We start from the raw sequence: 18,241 nt of genomic DNA, 5'->3' as shown, positions 1-18,241 counted from the left end.
GCGTTGCCATGGCGCTGATGTGGTTTCCACAGAAACAGAAGCAGATTCACTGTCCTTTACCCCCTCAGGCCGAGACAGCAGCCAATCGGATCTGCAAAGTGCTGGCTGTCAATCAGGAGAACGAGCAACTGATGGAAGACTATGAGAAACTAGCCAGTGATGTGAGCACACTCATTCATGTTCTGTCCTCTTCACTCCCATCCTCCTCTCGTCTCGTCTCGTCCTCTCTCCCATCCTGTCGTCTCAGCCTGTGCTCATTTAGGGCCTGTGAGAAGTTTCAGTCATTTAAACTCCGCTAATATCTAGCACATTTACTCTACAGTGTTCCTATGGTCATGAAAAACAGGGAATTTTAAAAGACTGCTTTCCAGGCCAGGAAGTTCCATGGAAATTAATACAATCTTGGAAATTTCTATATTGAATGTGAATTATTTTATTGGCTTTGTTAATCTTTTTGTGAGTGCAATCTCTAAATAAAGTAATAATTCCACAATAATTATATACTGTATATAACTAAAAAATCGAGATAAAATAAATAAATAAAACCCATATCCTGTATTTCAGAATGACTGGAAAAATCAGCGAAATGTATTATTGTATTATATGGGAGCCCTATATCTAATTCATAATAAAAAAACAAATAATCCCATATTTAAAACCCAATCTCATTATCTCTTTTTCTCTCCCTACCTCCTTTTATCTCATTCTGTCTGCTCCCAACTTTTTCCAATGTGTTTTATCCTCTTTCCCCGATCTTTTTGTTGTTTCCTCCCTTTTTTTTCTTCTCTCTCTCTCTTGCTCTCTTTAGCTATTGGAGTGGATTCGCAGAACCATCCCGTGGTTGGAGAATCGCGTTCCGGAGAACACCATGCAGGCCATGCAGCAGAAGTTGGAGGATTTCCGGGACTACCGACGACTTCACAAACCGCCTAAAGTTCAGGAGAAATGTCAGCTGGAGATCAACTTCAACACACTGCAGACCAAACTCCGCCTCAGTAACCGGCCTGCGTTCATGCCCTCAGAGGGGAAGATGGTCTCGGTGAGAACTCAGTTTTAGAGCATCCAACTCTAATCATTTGACTTGTAATACTGGTCAGTAATGAATCGTCTGCGTGTGTAGGATATCTCCAATGCTTGGGGAGGTCTTGAGGGAGCAGAGAAGGGTTATGAAGAGTGGCTACTGAATGAGATTCGCAGACTGGAGAGACTCGACCATCTTGCAGAGAAATTTCGCCAAAAAGCCGCCATCCACGAAGCCTGGACTGACGGTAACAGATAGATGAAGTAGAACGAAGCAGAAACACACATGCCGCGTCCCAAGTTGCCTACTTATACTATGCCCTAAAAGTATGTACTCTTGGAGGAAAAAGTAGATACTTTTCAGTGTGCAGCAGAAGAGTAGACAAGCTTTGGGACATATTATTAGCATTTTGTCTCAACCGGCATGTCAATAATCCTGTCACAGTTAACATCTTCATATACACCAAATTTTATTTAATTAAATTTACACTACTCAAACAATTCTTCTTACCATATCAGAAAGAAAACAAGTAGTTTGTTCATTTCCCAGTCATGTGTAGGGGTGTATTTATTCACTATACGCACAGTTCCGTTGAATGATAAATTACATTTAACTAAATGTCATTTAATCGAATGTACAAAGGAAACTGCTGAAATAACCACGATATTAACAACACTGAAATAAGAGGTTCATCTGTCTGTCAGATGCGCATGCATGTTGCGTTCCTTATTTGACCAATAGTAGACACCCATCTGAAGGTCGCAGTCGCTGTGTAATTTGCACCTTGGGTAAGACACATTAGGGGAAGCATTTAAATAAAACTATAAATGAATTTAAAAATGCAGAATCGAATCGGTAATCGAATCACATCGAATTTTATTGTGGGTCGTCTTGAATCGAATCATTCTGAATCTGTAAAAAACATTTTTGAATCGAATCGAAAACCTTTGAATCGTAAATCAAATCGATTCGCTGTGTACCCAAAGATTCACAGCCCTAGTCGTGTGTTTTTTATGCAGAGAACTCTGCATGTCTTTTGCATAATGATGCATTTAACAGTAAGTGGCCAGACGTGTATGTATGCTATTGTGCTGTTAGTGTCTTTATAAAAATTACCAATGTTGTTTCAAATTAAATATAACACAGATAACATTACATAAATATTTTTCATCAGGTTAGATATTGATTATTAATAACTCAAACCCCTTACAATGTGTCTCTACTAACCGTCGGTCTTGCGAACATCTGCTATATTTGTAGTTTTTTTTACTCATGTTTGTAGTTCTGAACCAAATCCTCCACTAGCAATGAGTTTTAGGCAATATCAGCCGTTAGAGTAGGCCACACTCTTCAACAAACTATGCATTGGGACAAACTTATTCTAATGTCACATACTATTTAGGATGGATGGTATGCACTTTGGGATGCAGGGACATTCTTTTTCTTTGTTTATAAGAATGGAGTTCCTCATTCTCTCTAAGGTTTGGCTGATCTTTGCTGCTCCCTGTAGGTAAGGAGGAGATGTTGCAGGATAAAGACTTCGAGACGGCAACCCTCTCAGAGATCAAAGCTCTGCTGAAGAAGCACGAGGCGTTTGAGAGTGACCTCGCAGCTCATCAGGACAGAGTGGAACAGATCGCTGCCATCGCACAGGAGCTTAAGTCAGTAAACACACAGAAAAACCTGATTCAGAAAATGCCTGTTGAAGTAGTTCACTCTCACACCCATTCTCTCTCTTTAGTGAGTTGGAGTACTACGACTCTCCCAGTGTAAACGCCCGCTGTCAGCGGATCTGCGATCAGTGGGATTTACTGGGAGTTTTAACTCAGAAACGCAGCGAGGCGTTGCAGGTGAAAAACTTGAAAAACACCTTGAATTTATCATTTCTATTCTGACCTGCACTGCAGAAAACGGCTGCATCACTTCTTTGGTGACATACTGTCTGCCACTGTTTGTGTTTTTGTGCTGTAAGTGCACTGCACTCATATGTGTGTGTCTTGGCTCTATCTCATCCCTCAGAGGACAGAGAAACTGTTGGAAACGATTGATCAGCTGTACCTGGAGTTCGCCAAAAGGGCGGCACCCTTTAACAACTGGATGGAGGGAGCCATGGAGGACCTGCAGGACACTTTTATCGTTCACACTATTGAGGAGATACAGGTATTGCACATTAATCATCCATCCATCCATCTGTCTAATCTGCCTGTCTGTCTGTCCAAATGTCGACGTAATGGTGCAATTCAGTCATAAAAATTAATTTTACTGTATAATGAGGAATGTCACAGAATTTGGCTAAGTATGAATGAATGATGGGGCTTATAGGGGACCTATTATGCAAAATTCACTTTTATAAGGTGTTTGAACACAGATGTGTGTCCACAGTGTGTGTAAACAACCAACGTATAATGGTAAAAATCCACCCAATAATCCCCATATATCATTATCAATCTCTCACAACAAGCTTTTTTTTCAAATTTCCCCCTACTCCTACGTAAGAGTAGGGAAACCCTGCCCACGACAGGTGACGAGTGAGAAGCAGCAGTCCGACATTATAAACGTAAACAAAACGATACCTGCTTTATCTCCTTGCAGCATATATTTTCTGGCTCTGTGGGCATCCTAATACAGTTCACACACGAGCCTACAACAGTTTATAGATTAACCTGACGGTACAGGCTTGTTGATAAGATGAATAAACGTAACTCCACAACAATTTATATATAAATGTACCACTAACCATTCAGAAACGTCCATGTACAATCTAACAGTTGCAGCCTCTTCCTGAGTCTCTCCACCTGTCTGACTACGGTTCAAACATGTAAGGCTGCACTCGCTACTGGGTATTATTGACATTTTGCCTGAGAGAAATTCGGCTGTTATGTTGTTCCCATAGTATCCGAAGCACATGTAAAGGATTGGCTGTCATCTGAACGGAGGCGTGGAGCTGCAACTCATTTGCGTTTAAAGGGACACACACAAAACGACGCGTTTTACCTCACACCCAAAAAGGGGGAACTTTGACAAGCTATAATAAAAACTTCAAGGACACATTCTGAGGACATCAGAGATTTATATTACATCATGTGAAAATGTAGCCTGGCTCCGCCCTCCTACGTACTTCCGCTCAATTTTCATTTTCCTTCAGTACTAGGCCTGGGATTGTGGTGTATTCTTTGGTTTTCTGAAATCAAAATTTCACCGGGCCAATCATCGAACAGAGGGAGTGGCTGAGAACGATGACGTTGATGTCGTGCGTTAGTTTAAGTTGTAGTTCAGTAATAGCAGCGGAGAAAGATGCGAGCGATCACTGATCACTACACAGCACTTGCGGCAGATCCGAACCGAGCACAGTGGCGTATTGTTAATGATTAGACCCAGCTTCGACAGTTGACTGAATACATTATTTATCACTGTCCTCAGTGTCAAATATACATTTAGAATTTGTAATTGTTCCGTGATTTCTTAAATTCGAAGAACAAAACCTGCAGCTCTCGTTGACAGACATCTTATTCTAAACACAATCCTCTGATCATTCGGATACGTCTTTACGGCCGGCGCATGACATACGTCACGACCAAACGTTAGCGATTGGTTATGGCAGATCCTGAGTGGCTCTGTGCAAATCCAATAGTTTTAAACTTCAACAGAATACCCGCCTTCAAGGAAGTTAACGCTTGTCAATGGAGAGAGGCCAGACTCTCTGTACAAATGTACGTGAGTCTGGTAGAACCAGGCTAGTGAAAATGGGCATACCGGTAATAGGTCACCTTTAATCAAATCGCGAGATGGACTAGTCTAGTGTTTATGACTAAAATCACAAAAAGACAGTCTTTAAATATGAAATCAGCATGCATGGTTTTGTGTGAATGAGCAGAACATTTGCAAAATCCTAAGTTATCTCATCTGTCTGTCCATCCATCCATCTGGTGGATTTCAAGTGTGCCTGTGAAGTGTTCTGGTGTATTTCATATAAAAGTTGATGTAAGAGGGAAAATTGAAACGTTGCAGAGGAGGAATGTTTCAGAAAGTTATAGCACCTCTCTTTTGTGTGTGTGTGTATGTGTGTATCAGGGACTCAGCACAGCCCATGAGCAGTTTAAAGCCACACTGCCTGAGGCAGATAAGGAACGACAGGCCATCCTGGGAATCCATAATGAAATTGCTAAAATTGTGCAGACATACCACGTCAACATGGCTGGCACCAACCCCTACACCACCATCAACCCCCAGGAGATCAATGCCAAATGGGATAAGGTTTGAGCACAATTCTTCTTCAGAAAATAAACTTGTGCAGGTAAAATAGAAGCGAATCAGAGTTTTCAGACAAATATATGACACATATATGTTTTATATGTAAGAAAATGGGTTCAAGAAGAGATGCTTAATTCACCTCCACACTGCTTTCTCCTAATCTCCTGTTCTCGCTCTCTCCTCTCAGGTGAGGCAGTTAGTACCCCAGAGAGATCAGGCCCTGGTCGAAGAACACGCTCGTCAGCAGAATAATGAGAGACTGCGCAGACAGTTTGCTAATCAGGCAAATGTTATTGGACCCTGGATCCAGACCAAGATGGAGGTGGGACATGAGCTAAATTAACAGAAAATTAATCACATTCTCTTATGGTACTGTCAGAGAACTGAGAAAAGTCAAAAATGTTCTTGGTGAGTAGCTTACATACACGGTCACACGTGTAGTTGATTAACATACAATACCGTTCAAATGTTTGGGGTTAAAAAAATAAATAAAAATAAAAAAACAAGGAAATTAATACTTTTATTTATCAATGATGCATTAAGTTGATCAAAAGTGACAGACTAAAGACTAAATGAAAATAAATGCTGTTCCTTTGAACTTTCTATTGATCAAAGAATCCTGAAAAAATGTATCACGGTTTCCACAAAAATAGTATGCAGCACTGCTGTTTCCAGCATTGATAATAATATGAAATGTTCATTGAGCAGCACATTAGAATGATTTCTGAAGGATCATGTGACACTGAAGACTTCTGAAAATTCAGCTTTACCATCACAGGAATAAATTACATTTTAAAATAAAATATATTAAAAATGAAAACAGTTACAGTTAAAACAGTTGAATTACTTAATTACACGATATGTTTACATAGTATATATAAGTTATTATTTGTCAAATAACTATTTGGAGCAAAGTAGCAAAGTAGACACAGGACTGTCTAGTTAAAAATTCTATGGGATTCCACTCATCCAGTCCCACAATAATTTAAGTCATCCATTTGAAGGTATTTGCCCTTATGAAATTTTTCCCGAGGTTAACACTGACATTTGTAGAAGACAGTGAGATGAAGTCAATCATGGAAAAGAATGCATCAGATACTGCTAAATTATATCAATTGGGTGGCCTCAGAAAAAAAAGGTGTAGGTAAAAACCCTGGAAACGGAGGCAGAGATTCAGGAAAAACTGTCATTGTCCTCTTATTTTAAAGTTGTTTTAATGTTTAATCTTCAGGAAATTGGCCGAATCTCTATTGAGATGCACGGTACCCTGGAGGATCAGCTGACCCACCTGCGACAGTATGAGAAGAGCATAGTAAACTACAAACCAAAGATTGACCAGCTAGAGGGAGACCATCAACTAATACAGGAAGCACTTATATTCGACAACAAACACACTAATTACACAATGGAGGTATATACGCACAAAAACTCTCAAATGCTTATTTCCAACCCCCCTAGTGCAGTTGTATGTTCCTGACATCTCCTTTCTTCCTCTAGCACATCCGTGTAGGTTGGGAGCAGCTCCTCACCACCATCGCTCGCACCATAAACGAGATCGAGAACCAGATTCTGACCCGTGACGCCAAAGGCATCAGCCAGGACCAAATGAATGAGTTCAGAGCCTCGTTCAACCACTTCGATCGAGTCAGTATGAGTCCAACACCACAGTTTAACATCATTAAGAGCAGTAGGACGTCTCATTTTAATTCTACTAAATGACCAAAATGCACAAGTATCTGAATTTTGACTTTCATAGAAATGCATTTGTATTATTGACCTGATTTTGCATAGAGTGGAATTAAAGTATGTCACCCACACATGTCCCAGATTACAGGCTGCCACGCTGAAACCTAACGCTGCACTAAAAACCCACGCAGTGCCACCCAAGACATCTTAACATCGATAAAACAGCACAGCATAGTTGACCGTTAACCGAGCACACCAGGCCCAGATTTTGAGCATCACATATTAGATCTGTCCTTACAGTCACTCCCCCCCCCCCCCCTCACAGCACAGTACTGCACAGTTTGTCCTAACGTTTGTGCACTTTCTCTTCTTTTGTCTTCTCGTTGTTCTCTTCTGCATGGACCCTCTTCACACCCCTCCACATGTCTGCATGACATTCCCCCACCCCTCCCATGTGTGTGCTGCATGTCCACGCTGCTGACCTCTGACCCTGCCCACGGCTCTGACAACCAGGACCACTCGGGCGCACTGGGCGCTGAGGAGTTCAAAGCCTGCCTTATCAGTCTGGGCTTCGATATCGGGAACGACGCACAGGTACACACACACCGACACCAGCCAGGGAGTTCTGCCATTAACCACACTCTTTTTGTTTTTGTTTTTTTCCCCTTTCTACTCTCTTCTTTTTTTCGCTCTCGGTCTTATTTTTTCCAATTTTCTCTCAACCCTTCCTCTAAAATGACTCCCTTCACTTATACTCCTCCCATCCTCTTTCGCTCTTCATCTTTCTCTCCACTACTACCTGGTTCTGTTTGTCCCTCGTGGGTTCCTGTAGAAGAGAACAGGCATGATGGATGCAGAAGACTTCAGAGCCTGCCTCATCTCCATGGGTTATAATATGGTAAAGCAGAGAGTTCAAATCTCCATGGGTTGTGATCAGGTTAAACTGAGAGTTTAGGTCCCCGTGGATAATGAACTGGTTAATCATGTAATCTGAATGTTTTGTAATATAGATAAATTGATAGTTACAATCCCTCTGGATTAATCTGGTAAAACAGATTTAGAAATCTAATGATTTAAAATGATAGATTTATGTTCAGCATGGGGTATAATGTGGTAAAGCAGTTATAATCTCCATGTGTTCTCAGTTAATGCAGACTTATCATTTGAATTTCCTGAACTCTTGGAAAGTAGAAGCTGTCTATGTGGGTTATTATTTGAGAAAGTTACTTGGGTATTACTGGAAAAAGTAGCATGAACTAGTAAAAAAGTCCATGGATTGTAGCCTCATTCAATCCCTATGGAATATAACTCATTATAAATTGAAGATATATGTGGTAAAACAGAGATTTATAATCTACTACATGGTATAAACCTGGAAAAATAAAGATTTATCTACATGGGGTATCCATCTTATTTTTAACATAAGAGTAGGTGCGGCCATTTGTAACTTGAATGTGCAAAAACAGCTTTTTGCAAACTGATATAGGTTATCTTATTATTTTAAAGGGGTCATGACATGAGAAATCAAATTTGCATTGATCTTTTGACATCTAAGAGGTTTTTGTACCATTAAAACATCCTGCAATTTTCATAGCTTAAAATCCTCCTCATTATAAACAAAGCATTTACTTAATCAAGCTCCAAAAACAGCTTGTTTTGATATTGGGTGACATGTTACGTCACAAGGGCAGATGCATTTGCATATGCCTGCCTCCAGAGCAAGATCTCGATGAATAGTTTTACATTATCGCATCATGGGCCAGGCCCACTAGCATTCAGTTGCTTGTAGGGGAATTACAGTTAGAGGTTAACAGTGCAGATAATTCTGGCAGCATCTGAGCTGGGTATTCTGTTCTTTAGGCAAGTGGGGTCATTTAAAGACATTATATTTGACACGCTTTGTCCTGTATTCGTAAGAAAACTTTGGTACGGGTCAGTCATAGTTCCGGAACAACTCTTCTCATCTGGGATGCTGTTGAATTCTCCTGGAGTCTATTCCTTTGGCATGGTCTCATGCCTCTCAAGAAAAGCAAATAGAACAGCGTGTTCAGTTTCTGACAAACTCACGCGCTTGAGTCTTTCGACAACAGGACAAATGGAAGAGTGAAATAACATTCAATTTGACGCGTCCAGTTTAAACCGCTCATTTTTATCTCTGTACAGACTTCAAGGATCCCAGCTTCAGGAACAAGTGGATGGTTTATTTGAATGGTGTCCTGAATCACTTTGAAGGAGTATATGTTTGTTTCGAGCATTTTGTTTTGTAATCGGGGCACAGTGTAATGGGGAGTTGGCAAATAACTTTTGTTGAAAGATGGAGCAGCCAATCATAAGTGACTGTTTACTGACAAGCATTAAAGGAGCCGGATCATTACAGACAGAGGGTCGGAATGTTTTTTGTTGTTGTTGTTTTTTTTGCTAAAAACTTTATTAACATTATAAGTGAACCTCAAGGAACATATTAATATAATAAGAAAAAGTCCATGTCAGGACCCCTTTATATATTATACTCATAAACACACTGGTTTGTAACACTAATAGTTAAACGGTTTACAGTTTTCACAGGAAGTAGCTTACTTAGACATTGACAAATAAGGTGGATACTATGGTGGATAGGATACTATGGTAATAAACTGCATGCATTATCTGGTAAGGCTACTAAGTGGTTAAGTTAAGATTTCCTGAACTCTTGGTTAGTTCCATCTATGTGGTTCAGTGTTATTTCTGTATTTATATATTATTATAGTATTTATTAATATTTTAAATTATCTTTTATTTGTATATCTTGATTGTAGTTTTTAGTTTTTGTAATTTTATGTGCTTTTGTCATTTGTATAAGTTTTTTTTTTTTACATGGTTTTAATAATTTTTTTCAATTGTAGTTTTAGCTATTTTAGTACTTCAACAATTTATTTTATATCATTTTTTTCTCTTTCCCCCCCTTTTCAACAAGTGGTTAATCAAAGTTGTCCTAAGACAAGAACGGATATTGTTCAAAATTCATGTATAACTTTTTTAAGGTTTTAATCCACTTTAAATGTTAACTACTGTAAATTATAATCCCCACAGACTGTTATAATATCTAATCTGGTAGAGTTATTGAGAAAGAGTTACTTGATTCCTGGTAAAAAAAAACAACAAGTAGCATCAGCTATGCTAACCCAGTGAGGAACAACCCTTCATATTGTTTTCATAGTGATTTTTAAGAAGAATTTCTCTGTTCTGTAGGGAGAGGCGGAGTTTTCCCGCATCATGAGCATTGTGGATCCTAACAGACTGGGATTGGTCACATTCCAGGCCTTCATTGACTTTATGTCTCGCGAGACGGCCGACACGGACACCGCTGATCAGGTCATGGCATCATTTAAAGTCCTTGCTGGAGACAAGGTACATATACTGTACAGCATCCAAAAGACATTTTCCTGTTTTAAAATGTTTAAATTAATAACCTAGTGAATAACTCTTCTCTGGTGCAGAACTATATCTTGGCGGACGAGCTGAGGCGCGAGCTCCCCCCTGACCAGGCTGAGTACTGCATCGCCCGCATGACGCCTTACTCCGGCCCTGACACCGTCCCGGGAGCTCTCGACTACATGTCCTTCTCCACCGCCCTCTATGGGGAGAGTGACCTCTGAACCGTGACCCCCCGGATGTGGGGTCAACCTGCCTTCTGATACAAATACACACAAATACGCATATTCATAAACACACACATAGCTTGCACTCCATGAGAGTAAAAGTGGCTCTTCAGTGCTGATCTAGCACCAACATGCAGAACTGGTCCCAGATCAGCCAATCAGAGCAGCTTCCATCAGCACCACACAATGATGTTCGGTCATTTTTGTATCCTCCTATCAGCCCAGGCCTTTCTGTGTGTCATATACGACTTCCTGCTCTTTTTCCAGCCGTGTTCATGAAGTCCGTCTTGCCTGTCTTGGGAATCGTGTGTCACGTAGATAAAGCTTAATGGCGTCTACACATGCAAGATCCTGCTTCTCACTGAAGTCGTAATTGAGTGTGTCGCATTGAAGGAGAGAAAAGGAAATACTCTTCTCTCCATGTAAACGAACAATATGCAACAAACTTAAAAATATACACACAATAACACATGGTAGGCAGCATCATGTTATCGTTGTGACCTATGACCCATGTGATCGTGTTCAGATTGGTACACTTTTTTACATGCAGTAAATGCTTGTTGATGAGAATGCTTTTCGATCGTTCTCTTGTGACGGTGAGTCAGATTTCATAAACAGATCTTTGCCTTTCTGCTTTCATGCGCAACATTGAACCCCAGAGGAATGTTTTCTGTATTTTTACTTCTTATTTAGTTTTTTTCCCCTCTTCATAAAGGAATAAAGTTAACATATTTTATTATACAGAACGAAAAAGGTATTTTTCTTCACCTTATTAAAAAAAATCCAAAAAAAATTATGAAAATTTAAATAAAGAAACAACCACAATTGTGTGTTTGTGTTTTTTAACTGCTTGTATCAAGGAGAAATGTGTTCTATGAACTTGAGATGATGCTTTGTTTTAATGTAATAAGGAAAGGCGACAATTGGGCATAATGTTTTCAAAATTTGTCATTTTGACAAATTAATTTATTCATTAGCATGCTTACGCAACTCATCAGTAATTCAATTTGCTGTGGAGAACCCATTATACTGCTTGACGAACACAGTTTTCTTCCTGTGACATTTCCTATTTAAACAGGAATTAGTGGCAGAACATACATATATATATAAGGACCAAATTCCTATACTTTCAGATTATGTACATAATTTGATTAAATTATTTATAAAGTACATTCATTTAAAAAAAGGTGCCCTCTTAGTAAGTTTCTCAGAACTTCCCTAAAGTTTTGGCAAGGTTCTCTCAAAGTTACAAACAAATGTTCTTCCCGTAACGTCAGTCATTTGGTCTTTCAAAATATCAGCAGAAACGTATTATTTACATTATTCATAGAATTTTTTTCTGTAACATTTCAGTTTTTTTAAACGTTACTAACAAGTTTTTTTCAAATGGTTCAGATAATTTTTTCCCCCCCCCATAATACTTGCAAAATTGGAAAATATAGGAAACCGTTTTTGCTTTCTTTAACGTTTTTAAGACATTAAAATAACTAGACATTCTGAGAACATTTAAGAAATAATGTTTTCATAACTGAATAGGAATGTTAGCAAAACGTTCTAAAGAAAAAACTAATTTAAGCTGGGGATGTTGGTGTTGTCCTTCCACCCGTGTGTTTTTTTGACCTGTGACACTAACAAAATCCATGAAAATAATTTAGTTTTTATTTTAAAATTAAATTATAAGACAATGAAAATATTATTTATTCATTAAACTGCTTAGAATCTGACTGCTTTTAAGCTACATGGCCTCATACTAAAAGTGCACTTTCGTCAAGTAGCCTACAAGTCAAGTCACATTTATTTATAGCGCTTTTTACAATAGACCTACAGATTATTTAGCAGCTTTACAGAGACAAGAAAATAATGCAACAAAGTTTTTTTCCAGAAGAAAATAGCGTCACAGTCCAATACATTCATAAATTAATTTATAGAAAACCGTGATGTCATCTGGACGATGTTCAGTTCTCATATAATGGTGTCAATGCAGGCAGATATAGTATTGTTGAATATTAAATTAAATGTCCCCAACTAAGCAAGCCAAAACCCAATGGCAACAAAGGTGACAGTGGCAAGGAACCAAAACTCCATCAGGTGATAGAATGGAGAAAAAAACCTTGGGAGAAACCAGGCTCAGTCAGATTATGATTCAGGCAGCATTATAAATCAGATTTGGCTTGGAGCATCCAATCCAATCTAGAGAGAACATCAGCATAGGCCTACAGATGGCCTAAAAGCTATATACATGGACTAAAAACCACAAACTCTTATTCTGATTTCATAAGTTTCATTATGTCTAGTTCTGGCATTAAAGGGATAGTTCACTTTAAAATTAAAATTCTGTCATCATTTACTCACCCTCAAGTTGTTTCAAACCTGTATTAATTTATTTCTTCTGCTGAACACAAAGAAAGATATTTTGAAGAATGTCAGTAACCAAACAGTAGTCTGTACCCATTGACTTCCATAGTATTTTTTTCCCCTACTATGGAAGTCAATGGGTACAGACTACTGTTTGGTTACTGACATTCTTCAAAATATCTTTCTTTGTGTTCAGCAGGAGAAATAAATTAATACAGGTTTGAAACAACTTGAGGGTGAGTAAATGATGACAGAATTTTAATTTTAAAGTGAACTATCCCTTTAAGATTTTTGCTAATTTTATTTAGAAATGTTGATTTTCATGACAAAGAATAATTAAATGAAAGATCTAATTAAAGTGATCAGTTAGAGTTTCTCCAATAAAGATATGTATCACGTTAATTTATAATTAAACCTACTAAACCTGATAAGGTGCTTTCAACTGTAAAGTGGAACCCATTACTCCTTTCTTAGTTCTATACGGACGGGGAATGGGGCTGTACGACACCGCTGCGAGGATTGTGGGTTTACATGGCGGCGCCCTGTGAAGCCATGTTGATTTATATCCTACTGACTTTATTCTGAATCATATGAATTTGTGAAATGACGTACATGAACACATAACCATGTGGAATCAAGTTCGTAAACTGCAAAAGAACAGAACCGTGAAATATGGGATCCCGATGCTGGTGAGCGTTTTAATGTAGCTTCGTGTATGCTGGATGAGCTATTATCATCAAGTCTTTATAGTTATGTTTTAAATATTTGTATGTGACCTAAACTTTAGTAATTATTAGACTGAGATCGTGGTTTAAATAATACTTACAATAATAATAATAATGGGAGTAGTAGTAATGTAGAGGTTGATTAATTGACCGTCAAAGCAAAGGTCATATTTAGTGTGATGTAATTCATTTTTTGTCCAATATTAGTAATATTTGATGAAGGTTATTTTCTTTTCTTAACATTTTATTTAATTATCGGTTTTTATAAGAGTACACTGTGAGGTTTTATTTAGTAGTAAAAAGAAAACATGTATGTAAATCAATTAATTAACGCCTAAAACAATAACAAATAATGGAGTTTTTCAATGTGCAATATATATAAGTTCTAGTTTATATTTACAGGATATAGTTTCTGCCTTTATACATAATGAGGTAGACTGGCACTAATTTGAATGTTTATTTTCTGAAGCTTCTGGTCGTGGGAGGGTCGTTTGGATTGAGAGAATTCACTCAGATTAGGTATGATGCGCAGAAGATCAAAAAGAAGGTATGTGAAACCTAACAGACTAAAATATAGCATCTAAATACAATCTGTCCATCTTGCCAAAACGGACAAAATTGATTTCTGCTGTTCAATGCAAACTCTTGACATGTTATTATACTTCTTTCATGTTTTTATTATTTTATTTTGTTGCATGTTTGTTCTAGCTGGACCCGGCACTGGAAGCCCGGGTGAACACTCAAAAACAGTCTGTCATCCTTGAGGAAGAGTATGAGGTATTGAGATCTGTGTTCGTACACTGTTTTATAGTGCTATAATGTTTTGAAGAGCCATCTGCTGTTTTGCTGCCTGCAGCATGGATGTTATGTTTATTCGGTAGTGAGTTTGTGGTAACATAATTGTTAAACATCTGGCTTGTTAAATGCAATGGGTGCAGGTTTGGATCTGACGCAGGCTGACTCAGGAATTGTAATCACAATTTTGTTGTGCAGTTTGTCAAGCAGGACACGTAACACTAGGTTGCTCCAGTGAAACTCACTGACCCGGTAATTAGTGTGCTAAACGTTTTTTTTTTAGACGGAAAGTGTCTAGTTAGCTGTTTAGTCCCAACTAAGTGCACTAGATGGCACTTGGTTCATTTATTCTCTCCATTTCAGGCTGTGGGTGTTTGAGGCTGTCCACAGCACTGCAAAAACACACTTTCATTACACTGCAGTGGTGATTCTCTGCCTTTCAAACTTTTATTTTTTGCTTTTGAGCCATTTTAAGAAGTTTACAATGCCATCAAATGTGACCTTCGGCTACCAGGCAAGTAGTAGAGGAGCGCCCTCAAGTGGAACCAAGGAAGATGAGTTATTATAAGCAACTCCACGGCTGTTCATTAGATGATAAATAGGTGTCATCCTCAGTATTTTATATTAGATTTCACATTGACCCACCATGAATCATTTATAACAAACAAACGCTCTGCTTCAGCTGATTGTGCTCATCTTTAGTAACTAAATGCAATACAGATCACAAGTTTTGGATCATGAAGATTTTATTCAGCAATGATTAAACTGATCAAAAGTGACTGTTAAGACATTTATACTGCATATTATATAAGCAGTCTATATAAGCATTAGACTGATTCCTGAAGGATCATGTGACACTGAAGACTTGAGTAGTGATGCTGAAAATTCACAATTGGCATCACAATAAATTACATTTTAAAATGATTTAGTTATTTTAAAATGTGTTTTTACTGTACTTTTCATCAAATAAATGCATCCTTGGTGAGCATAATAGGCTTTTAAAAACATTTTAAAAATATTTTTTTCTTGAACTGTAGCAATCAGGCCAATTGAGCAAGACTTTATAAGTTTAATAAGTTTAATGCATTTTCTATGCATTTATTCCTGACTTCTGATTGATATTTAGAGTGATTTGTGCATTTTATTTGTGGCTAAAACATTGGCTATTGTAAAAACATTTTTTTAATCCAATCGCCAATCTATTTTGTTGCTGCAGAAAGTGAAAGATCTGGACTTGGGTGGATGGCAGAACATTCGTGGCCCTCGTCCCTGGGAGGATTCCAGGGAGAGCCAGGACCAGCAGCGATCACGGCTCAATAAAGGCACATAGAACTGACAGTTTAAACTCCCCCTACTGGCCCAAAGATGTAAGACACTTATAAAACCAGTGCAGTCTATACCTTGGTTGTCACTGCATAATATATCAGCACTATTATGTTATTGTATACCTAGAGCTGAAACTACCAATTTGGATTCCACTTTTTTGGAAAAATACTTTTCTAATGCTCTTTTATGAATATGTGGCTGGATATGTGTATAGTATGTTCTCTGTACAGTCTTATTTATGGTATCAGGCAGACTGTAACTATCTCTTATGCCTTGTGTGTTACCTTGTCAGTTCACATTCACAGTAATACATAACTCAAGACCCATTAGTGCGTTTGAGTGATGATATATTCCCATGTTCTTTCAATGGTGCAAACAGAATCAGTGCTGGATGAATGGTGTACAGTCTAATGGCAGTAGGCATGAATGACCCTCTGTACTTTAAAATAGTATTTGATTATCGTGATTTGAAAACTTGCGGTACGTAAATACTGTCCAGAATTAAGGAAAGTTAGCAACAGTCTCGCACAGACGAATTTATATATACCGGTATGTTTATATTCTCGGTAGCTTTAAAAATTTTATAGATATTTTAAGGGTTCAACAGTAAGGATTTCCCCCCAAAAAATGTGAATCCCACCTCCAAAAGATTAAGCAATTTGTAAATAACTTTTAGCAATGCATTTTTATATTTTAGTGAATGTGAACTTCAAATGGTTTTAGAATTGCGTTTTTATATTTTCAATATCATTTATTACATTTTCTTTACAAAAATGACTGGAAACACTTTATAATAATTTAACCCATTAGTTAACATGATTTTATATATTAACTCACATGAACTTAAATGAGCAATACATTTCTTACTAATGATAGTTAAAAAAACATTTTTAGTTCATTGTTAGTCCATGTTAGCTTAGGTCCATTAAATAATGATTTTACAACAGAAGGATAAACAGTATGTAACCACAGAAAGAACTGAAGGGCTAAAATACACAGGCCATCAAACTCGGTATAAAACAGGTGATGATGGTGGGAACAAAGACAAGCACTTTTGATTTTAGTAAAGCATTTGTAAATGTTGAATTTAACATTAACTGAGATTAATAAATGCTTTAGAAGTATTTTTCATTGTTGGTTCATGTTAACTTATCTAATGTTAACAAGTGAAACTTGTTACCTAATTATTTTTATAAAAATATTTCTTTGTGAAAAGAAAATATGCAACAAGATGGATTTTAACTAATGTATTATGCAGTTTATCACATTGTATCAAGTCATTCTTTGCAATTTTGACAAAACCTATTTATGCTAGCCAGCTAAATATTATTATCTTTGTGTCACAAAAGCAGAATTTGCACAATACATCTCAGAAAACCAAAATTTCAAGGCATAAAAATGGACGTACAGGATCAACGATTGGAAGATTTCAGTGGCATTAAAGAACTAGACTGAAAGGTCGTGTCGACCACTGTTCGGTCAACTGGCCCAAAAATCTCTCACACTGGCCCAAGACACATCCTTATTGTTGAGCCGTGTTTGCGATTTATATTATAATTGATGGTGATTTATCCTATTGGTTTACTGTATCTTTCTTTGTGGCTGTTGTGCTTTGTATGCTACTCAGCGTTGTCCTTCACCTGTTCGTCATCTGTATGGCGTAAACGCATCAGTGAGATGCTACAGAGCCTGCGAAAGCGGAAACATATCACCTCCTGCTGCTTTAATCAATGCCTACACCTATGGTTGTGTGATTTAAAAGGTCTAATCTTTGGGGATACATTGCGTCCAACTGTGAAGCAGCACACGGTCTTGATTCAGTCCTGGAGTGCACATGTATTTCCGACAGGATCCGGGCACAGGCTGCTGCTCTCAGGCTAATGTTAACGCCAGCACTGACTCATCTGTGTGATGTGAAGCTTTGTTCCGAGGCACATTTTAACAAGCCCCTGCTGACTTTCCTTCCTTTCCCTCGTCACTCTCCTGCTGGAAATTCCAGCACTGTCATATCATGTGCTCCGTCACTTTAATTGCTCAAGTGGGAATAATCCTCAGGGGCCGAAGGGAACACGTCAACAAATCTGACTTCAGGAGTCCAGATATCCTCGGGGGGCATTAAAGCCGCTCATGTGTCCAGTCCAAGTCAAAACAGTGTTGACGGGGAAAGGCTCTAGTATGTTTCAATAAGCTTTTGAGATGTTTTGGCTGGTCAGGTGAGGAGCACAAAAAGTGACTAATTAATTTGTCATGACAAGTGTTGCTGTAGCAAAGAAGTGAATGTATTGCAGTGAATTATTTACAGGACATTCATTTGATGCTGGCTGAAACTGTTTAACATCTTTAATGTGTCATTATTTTTTGTTTATTAGCCTATCATTAATTAGTTAATTGATTTGTGATATTTATATAGTAATAAAATTTGACCTGTGTTTTGCACAGTAACC

General features: G+C 38.0%; 2 protein-coding genes across 6 annotated transcripts in view; both read left to right on the top strand.

Annotated features, from left to right (window-relative positions):
* The window catches only part of actn1 (actinin, alpha 1), a 33,402-nt gene extending 22,032 nt beyond the window's left edge, over positions 1-11,370 (top strand). For 2 of the 5 annotated variants that reach the window (XM_079635226.1, XM_079635228.1), the window contains 13 exons: positions 69-161; positions 809-1,039; positions 1,121-1,268; positions 2,532-2,682; positions 2,763-2,871; positions 3,041-3,181; positions 5,093-5,275; positions 5,460-5,594; positions 6,504-6,683; positions 6,770-6,916; positions 7,472-7,552; positions 10,187-10,345; positions 10,435-11,370. In XM_079635226.1, the coding sequence (XP_079491352.1) occupies positions 69-161; positions 809-1,039; positions 1,121-1,268; positions 2,532-2,682; positions 2,763-2,871; positions 3,041-3,181; positions 5,093-5,275; positions 5,460-5,594; positions 6,504-6,683; positions 6,770-6,916; positions 7,472-7,552; positions 10,187-10,345; positions 10,435-10,593 (1,917 nt within the window). In that variant the 3' untranslated portion in view covers positions 10,594-11,370. Of the gene's footprint in view, positions 1-68; positions 162-808; positions 1,040-1,120; positions 1,269-2,531; positions 2,683-2,762; positions 2,872-3,040; positions 3,182-5,092; positions 5,276-5,459; positions 5,595-6,503; positions 6,684-6,769; positions 6,917-7,471; positions 7,553-7,790; positions 7,857-10,186; positions 10,346-10,434 lie in introns of all 5 variants that reach the window. The other 3 variants (XM_079635229.1, XM_079635227.1, XM_079635225.1) reach the window with 2 other exon arrangements.
* A 1,835-nt stretch (positions 11,371-13,205) lies between these two features.
* On the top strand, positions 13,206-18,241 carry cox16 (cytochrome c oxidase assembly factor COX16). The gene is made up of 4 exons (XM_079635272.1): positions 13,206-13,640; positions 14,146-14,223; positions 14,385-14,453; positions 15,688-18,241. Exons 1-4 carry the CDS (start codon positions 13,578-13,580, stop codon positions 15,799-15,801), a joined length of 324 nt encoding a protein of 107 aa, XP_079491398.1. The 5' UTR covers positions 13,206-13,577; the 3' UTR covers positions 15,802-18,241.

The sequence above is a fragment of the Phoxinus phoxinus genome, assembly GCF_949152265.1.
Source record: "Phoxinus phoxinus genome assembly, chromosome: 14".
Lineage (NCBI taxonomy): Eukaryota > Metazoa > Chordata > Actinopteri > Cypriniformes > Leuciscidae > Phoxinus > Phoxinus phoxinus.
This window is presented reverse-complemented; position numbering and strand designations above follow the sequence as displayed.

Bases quoted from the DNA above. Each gene is read 5' to 3' on its own strand.
- cox16 (XM_079635272.1), top strand. From the start codon at position 13,578: ATGTGGAATCAAGTTCGTAAACTGCAAAAGAACAGAACCGTGAAATAT. The intron at 13,641-14,145 runs GTGAGCGTTTTA...TATTTTCTGAAG, and splicing joins AATATGGGATCCCGATGCTG to CTTCTGGTCGTGGGAGGGTC. The intron at 14,454-15,687 runs GTATTGAGATCT...TTGTTGCTGCAG, and splicing joins TCCTTGAGGAAGAGTATGAG to AAAGTGAAAGATCTGGACTT.